General features: G+C 33.1%; 1 protein-coding gene across 2 annotated transcripts; it reads left to right on the top strand.

The window, feature by feature from the left end:
• Positions 1-2142: 2142 nt before the first annotated feature.
• On the top strand, positions 2143-4342 carry LOC149214438 (uncharacterized). Of its 2 annotated transcripts, none has more exons than XM_089390908.1 (3): positions 2143-2378; positions 2554-2611; positions 2850-3435. In XM_089390908.1, exons 1-3 carry the CDS (start codon positions 2271-2273, stop codon positions 2876-2878), a joined length of 195 nt encoding a protein of 64 aa, XP_089247034.1. In that variant the 5' UTR covers positions 2143-2270; the 3' UTR covers positions 2879-3435. The 2 variants fall into 2 exon arrangements, with proteins under 2 accessions (XP_089247034.1, XP_089247033.1); XM_089390907.1 differs by lacking the exon at positions 2850-3435 and adding an exon at positions 3879-4342 and having other exon boundaries at positions 2150-2378.
• Positions 4343-7203: the final 2861 nt, after the last annotated feature.

Raw genomic sequence — 7203 nt, forward strand, 5'->3', positions numbered from 1 at the left:
AAAATCTCTTACACAGAGGTATCAAATTTTTTATGCACAGCAGTGCAGATGTAATGTTCCTTTTGTTGAGAGATTGAAATGGAATGTGTAGCAGCACACATGTAAATTTTTGGTTGTTCGTTGAATATGTTCTGAAAATATACGCAGAAGCGTAGGAGGCAGAGTATGTAATTTTTATATTTTGTGTTGAAATGAAATATGCAGCCGAGTAAATGAAACAGGAGGTTTTTTTTTTATTTACAGCGGTAAATGTAAGAAATTTTTACACACAGTAGTGTAAAAATTTTCAAGAGAGAGACAGAATAAATTTCTTTTGTTTTGGAACTGGAAGTTCTTGGAGAATCCCTCTGTTGGAGGAAGATGGTTTTGTAACAGCAATTTTTTAATGAATACAAAGTTTGTTTTATGGGTGTGAATCTCTGATCTCAGAAAATATTTTAGCTTCCCTGTGTTAAAGATCCTGTGGTAAAAACAGAGTATCATTCTCTGTTCATTATTTTGTTTTGGAATTTACCAAAAAATTTCCAACAATGAGGCCAAGATTGCTGATTTTGTTGTTGCAAAAGTTCTTCAACCTTGTAACAAAGGAGGGGATTCAACAATTTTTGTAGGAACTCATGGTTACATTGCTCTTGGTAAGTTTACCCTCTCTTTTTCCCAACCTATGAGTTCCATTTTTTTCCTTCATGTTTCCCACACAAGGTTCTCTGCTTTTAAGTAGTGTGTTTTTGTAACAAGTTTTACAGTCCTTGATATTTAACATTATTGAGATATTAATTTTATTAATATCTTTCACAAATGGATGAACCCTGAATTGTACCTTGTTTATCTATTTTTCTGGCAGAACATGCATACTCCTTGAAGATCACAGAAAAAGTGATGTTTATAGTTTTGCTATGGTTTTGCTGGAGCTCATAACTGGCAAACGACACATTGAACCAGAGTTTGGGGAGAAAAATGATATTGTTTGTTGGAATACACACAAAATCTATGCGAAGGAAGATGCATTTGTGGTTCTTGACTCGAATATTTCCAAGTCATTTAAGGAAGAAATTCGGGTCTCCCTACGTTGGGATTCCACAAGCCTTTATATTTTATGCTTTTCCTCTCTGTTCAATTTATTCTCAGTTCTAAATTGTGAAATACGTTATCTGCTTTTCCCCTGTTTTCAATCTCTTTTCCTGGCTGGACCTTGAAGCATGTCAATCATATATTAGAAAATTGATATCTATAACTCAAAAGTGTATACAATTAGGGCTATTTCTGACTTGAAGCATTTAGAAGACATTTATAATTTATAGGCTCTTCTTGTTGACAGATTCCTCCTCCTTCACTTGATTTTTTGGATGGATCTGGCATTGACTCCTTGGGTGTTGTGCTTCACAATACAGAAGAAGCACATTTACAATTAGGGCTATTTTTGACTTGAGGAATTTAGAAGACATTTCTAATTTATAGGCTCTTCTTGTTGACAAATTCCTCTTTTACTTCACTTGATTTTTTGGATGGTTTTGGCATCGAACCCTTGGGTGGTGTGCTTCACAATGCAGAAGAAGCACATTTTCATAGCCATGGAAGGTACCAGAAAAAAGAATTGCATTTATATGCAATTTCATGAACATTTTTTCAAATATATTCCTCACTGCTTGATTTTGTTTAGTGTCTAGAAAATAGACATTTGAAATTCAGGGTGACAAATGTATCTTAACTCTTTTGAAGATGGCACAACCTATGTTATGAAGGGTAGTATCTTCGTGTATGACATGGACAGGGCTACGCAAAAGATTGTTTATCTAGATGTGCTAGCCTACTTTTGTGGTATGTAGTTGAGAGATAAATTAGGGTGCAATTTATCACACATATAACTATAAATCTGTCATATTCTGATAACAGTAAGCCTAACAATTAGAGCAGCAAGACATCTAAGATGATCTTCTTGTTCTCACTGTTGGACTTGCTTCTCTAACTTGGTCAATCTATGCATTTGAGATTTTGTAATTTGCCAAAAATAATATGTTCCCTAATTGTAAACTGCTTACTACTAATTACAAGAGTCATTGTTCTAATGTACAAATCGAAAGGAAAGTATGGGGATAACCACCTTTTGGGAGAGCTCTACATGAGAAAGAAAATCTCACCAGAAACCTCTGCCATGGTATTTGTTTTTCTTTGAAATCTACTTTTGGGCATTGTCTAATGAGAATGCCCAATGTTCTTGTGCGTGTCATGTATGCCCATCTTATTATGAATTAACCATAAGTATATGTTTTATGGTTTTGATCTTCTCCATGTCACTTTCAGGCCAAAACTCTACAAGCACAGATTGGAGAAAGGAAAAAGCGATTCATGCCAGTTCTATTAATATTTATATACAAGGAGTAAGTGTTGTGATCTAACCCTAATTAAACAACATGATAATTTTGATGTGGATTATATTTTTATTCTGTGTTTGTTTTAACGATCAATCATATTAAACGATTCTAAAGTTGACTTTCAATCGTCCTTTGATTTTAAATTTTTCATGTTGGTGTGGCATTATATTCTGTTCAACAGGGTGAAAATTCAGAACCAAAACTGTCATCAACTCAACTTCATATACTTGTTCCACAAGGTAATTTTTTTCCTACAAAACAGCCAGGATCCAAAAATCTAAAAGCACAGATGAAGTGCATGAATTTTTTTAACAAGAATATTTATCTCAGCAACAGTCTCAATCCGATAAAATGAATTGGTCTATTATGAACAATAATGTTTGGCTTGATGACAAGCAGAACAATGAGTCTCGCCATCAGTTACCAGAATTTTAGAACTTTACTGACTTAAATAGTTATTGCCTACATTATTCCCAGGTACATGCATGCCTCTCTTTGCAGCATAAAGCGATGCATAACTCATTTATCAGAAGTTTGATGGACACATGCAAACATGGAGGCTGATAGTGCATAATTGGAAAAAATAGCAGACATTATTCAATTCTCATTTGAATGGCATGTGAATAGATGCATGGTATATTGCTTATGAAATACTATTACAATTGGGGAGACATTACATTAGATATTCCTTTTTGGATGACTTTTTTCAATATCCTGCCTTCTTGTCTGATAGCAGCCTCATATTTTGCCTATATTGATGCAGAACTTTATGTCCAATCTGATGTAGATCTGTAGTCTTGGCATATTTTGATCTTCCCATCGTTATTGGCTTGATTTTCAAAATACAGCTATAGCATGTGATCTCCATACAATCTTTTTGCTGTACAATTTTTTTCAATATGAAATTATAATAAAAATATAGCTTTTTTTCGTGCTGAAAAAAAACAGTTCAGCTTCAGCTTTAGGGTAAAATGTTATAGACATAAGACTTTGTTTTTTGTATTTGTAATTCTTAATGGGGGATCCACAGTTCATCCAGCCAACCCCTTTCCCTATGATCCTAGTAGCGAAGCTCATTTCCCTTAACTATCACCTCGTTGACCATTGGAAACGAGTGAGAGATGTCAATGGGTCTCTAACTCTGCAGGAAGAAGGTGCAATAGTTGATCATTGAGGCCAACCTCATACCTAGGCGCAGGATTCCTAATTTAGGTCTCATGTAGGTCCCAAAACCTTCTTTGGAGGCCCTGTTCCTGGGGCTACGAGTTTTCCTCAAGTTAGACTCACTACTAATTCCTTCAATACTTCTCTGTGGAAGGCCATTGGTCAGGTTCACATCTAGCCATTTCCTCTTTGACATTAAATGCATAAATTTATATGGTTATCAAGGCTTCCAGTTTGAATAGTCATGGATTATTCTCATTCTTAACATAAGTTCAAAAATTTTACATGGAACCCTGGAATCATATATCGATAACAATCAATGTTTTCTTATGTGGCGTGCAGTTATAATTTATGTGCATTGCGATTTTGAACAAGAATTCATTGTTGAAGACCGATTTTCTTTGCAGCTTGCCAAGAGTTTTTGCTTGTGGCCCCAGAAATTACATAAAGAGGCTGGAAGCCTATTTGTGTCCGTGCCAGTTGCATCCCTTCCCAAAATCTGTCTGCAGTGGTATATTGTTTCTCCGAAGTTTGGCTCATTACTTCTGCAAGTTATTTTAATGTACCCTTCAAAGTTAGAACTCTCCTTCCATCGAATTTATGGTAAACCAATATACATGAACTCCTTGCCTGTTCTAGTCACCATAATCTTTTAAAATACCACACTAAGCCTGGACATGCCCAAGAGAATACAGGTACAATACTTACAAGTTGTTTAAAATTTTACGGCATTAGACTACAATAAATAAACTTGGAGGGATTGTCATGTGAAAAATGCTCATATCAGGTTTGGGTTATACTAGTACATGGAAGAAATTTGGAGATTATTGGTCTTGTATAATGTTTCAATCCATTTATCTTTTTGGTTACGGAGCCAAAACACTTGAGGAAGTCAAATGTATGAATTATAGTTGTAATTGGAACCTAAAATTTGTTTTTCAACACTTCATTCTTGTGGAAATTGACCATTAAAGTAAATCTAGAATGCAAATCCTAATCCCCAGTCATGTAGTTCTGGTATGCTTTGATTACACTTCAATTCATTCATCATATGATTTACAAACAAACATGTGAATATGAAGTCGTGAACCTTGGTGTTAGTGTTCAGTAGTTGAAATAGGTTAGCCTTTTATAATGGTTGGATTTGGTCATCAAAGTGGAAAGTCTTGTAGTTTTGGTATGATAACAAACAAATATGTGAAAATGAAGATGTAAATTTTAGTGTTAGTGTGAATAATTCAAATAGGTTAGCTTTTCACAATTAAGATTGGTATGGTCATCAAAGTGGAACCTAAAATGTAAATAGTAAATCGTGAAATGCTTGGAAAAGAAAATTGTTAATGTACCTTTCTGTCTTAAGGTTTATGGCCTACAAGTAATGAAGGCTAGACCTTAGATAACTTTTCCTCTAGATTTGCTTGCTCCTATGGGACCCTCTATGTGGGTGAAATGGGGTGCTCCATTAATCAGAGGATTCATGAGCACTTCGTCGACATCAAACATGGGAGGACCTAGTCTTCAGCCCTGGCTGAACAGCAGAGAAGACTAAGCATCATATATGTATTGAAGAGGCCTAGGTTATTGCTAAGATTTCTCCTTTTCATCACCGTAAATTTAGGGAGGCCATTGAAATTGAAAGAACGCTGAGCAATCTCAACAGAGATGATGACTCGAAGATTAGTAGTTGTTGGATCCCTGCAGTAAAAACCTTAAAGTAAATGTGACCCTTGTATGCATTGTATTGCCTCATAATCTTGCATTTCATGCTAGGAGGTCTTGCAATTATCTGTTATCATTAGCTAATAAACTACAATGCGTTTCTTCCTCAATATATGTACCTTCTTCTCGTAGTGGATTTTCATTAGAAGTCATTTCCTTTTAATCAAGAAATTGGGCCAGAGCTTTTGACAAAGAAGTCAAAACAAACAATCAATGTTGCTTTGCAATATAGAACATGGTATTTTGCCAAAGGAGTTGTCTTTATTGCGATTTTTTGGACTTTCCGGTGTTGGAATCCGGCGGAAATTTTGAGTTGAAATCTTGATTTGTGTTATTTAATTTGTTTTTTTGAATGTATGTATGGATTTAGCACCCTCAAAAACCCCTAGGGCTCTTTGATTGTGCAGGGGTTACCCATCAAACTTGTGATTTAAATAGATTCCTACTGGATTTTAGAGAAATTAGACCAGAAACACCCATCGGAAAAGCTTTCAAAAAGTCTCACTAAAGACAACTCATTTTTGCCAATTCTCTGAATTCCAACCTCCAAAAAGTTACAAAAATAAAACACATATTATTAAAAAAAGAAAACTAAAATTAAAAATTTAATATATCAATATCACTCGCATGATTATTAAACAAAACTACAACTTTTTCCAATTTAACATTCATATTAGCATACTCTACTCTCTTTTTTTGGAATTGCCAATAATAATAATGTTTACATATATTTAGACGCATTTATTTAAATACATATTTCTGAATTCAAAATTTTGTGATCCATATTACATTAAAATAAATCTTTTTAGTAAAAATTACATAAAAGAAAATTTTATCCCTACATTTCAAATCAGCCATATAAATTTCTCCCAATACAGTGTAAATCTAAATCATACTATGACTTGCGAAGTGTTTTCTGTAAATGCTTTCCATTGGTCATTTCTATGTTTAAGAGTTTTCTATTATGTCTTCTAAAGTCAAATCTGCTTCTCTATACTCCTAGTTATTCGAACAGTCTAAAGCTATCATCACGACTATGTATAAAATTGTTATAGTATTTGTCTGTAGTTCAATTGGTTTCTAGAAAACTTTCTCACTTATATACGAACATAGGTAGTTAATAATATTTATACTAATGACACTAGTATTTTGGCGCTTGTTTCTATTATAGATTTAGATGAACATAGGTAGTTAATAATATTTATACTAATGACACTAGTATTTTGGGTTTGTTTCTATTATAGATTTAGATTTACATGGTGAGTGTTTTTAATTTTTCTCCTTTTACCAAGTAAACTAGGGGATGTTTTGTGTCATTGCACTTTGGTTTATAATTTTTCTATTCAAGTATATTTTTATAATCTCAATGATATATCATGTTCAAGATAAATAATATTGGTGATATATCAAGTTAAAGGAAACATTTTATAGGTGAAATAGGTAGAAAAAAAGAAAGAATTAAGTTGGAAAAAATAAGAGGAAGAAAGTTGCTTATTGTGTGAAAAGAAAATTTGATACATTGTATAGGTATTAGATTGTAAAAATATTACCAGAAATGGAACTTTCTTGCCACATAATAAGATGGGAAAATATTTTTTAATCGTGTAAATGAAACTTCCTTAGCTGTAATACATTGTATTCTAAAAATTTATAGTGTGACATGATGTATTGGAGAAAAACTTATAGAATATCATAAACCATAACAATAAAAATTTTCTTGAGTAACATGTTGGTGGCGTGGGGCTTTAGATTTAAGTTTCGAAATACTTTTCCAACAAATACCTCATAAGTATGGGTATATTCAATTCTTAGTAAATTAAGTTCTCACATTTATGAGAATTACATAAACAAAATATAATAAGTCTTACAAAGATTCATATAAGTATTTTAAATCTTGAACATTTATATTCATCATTCAAATGAAAGTATATATAAATGGGTAAATGCA

Source organism: Pinus tabuliformis, chromosome 1_1, assembly GCF_031772625.1.
Source record: "Pinus tabuliformis cultivar Carrire ecotype Pingquan chromosome 1_1, CPIR1, whole genome shotgun sequence".
In the NCBI taxonomy this organism is placed as follows: domain Eukaryota; kingdom Viridiplantae; phylum Streptophyta; class Pinopsida; order Pinales; family Pinaceae; genus Pinus; species Pinus tabuliformis.

Bases quoted from the DNA above. Each gene is read 5' to 3' on its own strand.
- LOC149214438 (XM_089390907.1), top strand. From the start codon at position 2,271: ATGGTTTTGATCTTCTCCATGTCACTTTCAGGCCAAAACTCTACAAGC. The intron at 2,379-2,553 runs GTAAGTGTTGTG...TCTGTTCAACAG, and splicing joins TTAATATTTATATACAAGGA to GGTGAAAATTCAGAACCAAA. The intron at 2,612-3,878 runs GTAATTTTTTTC...TGTGGCGTGCAG, and splicing joins TCATATACTTGTTCCACAAG to TTATAATTTATGTGCATTGC.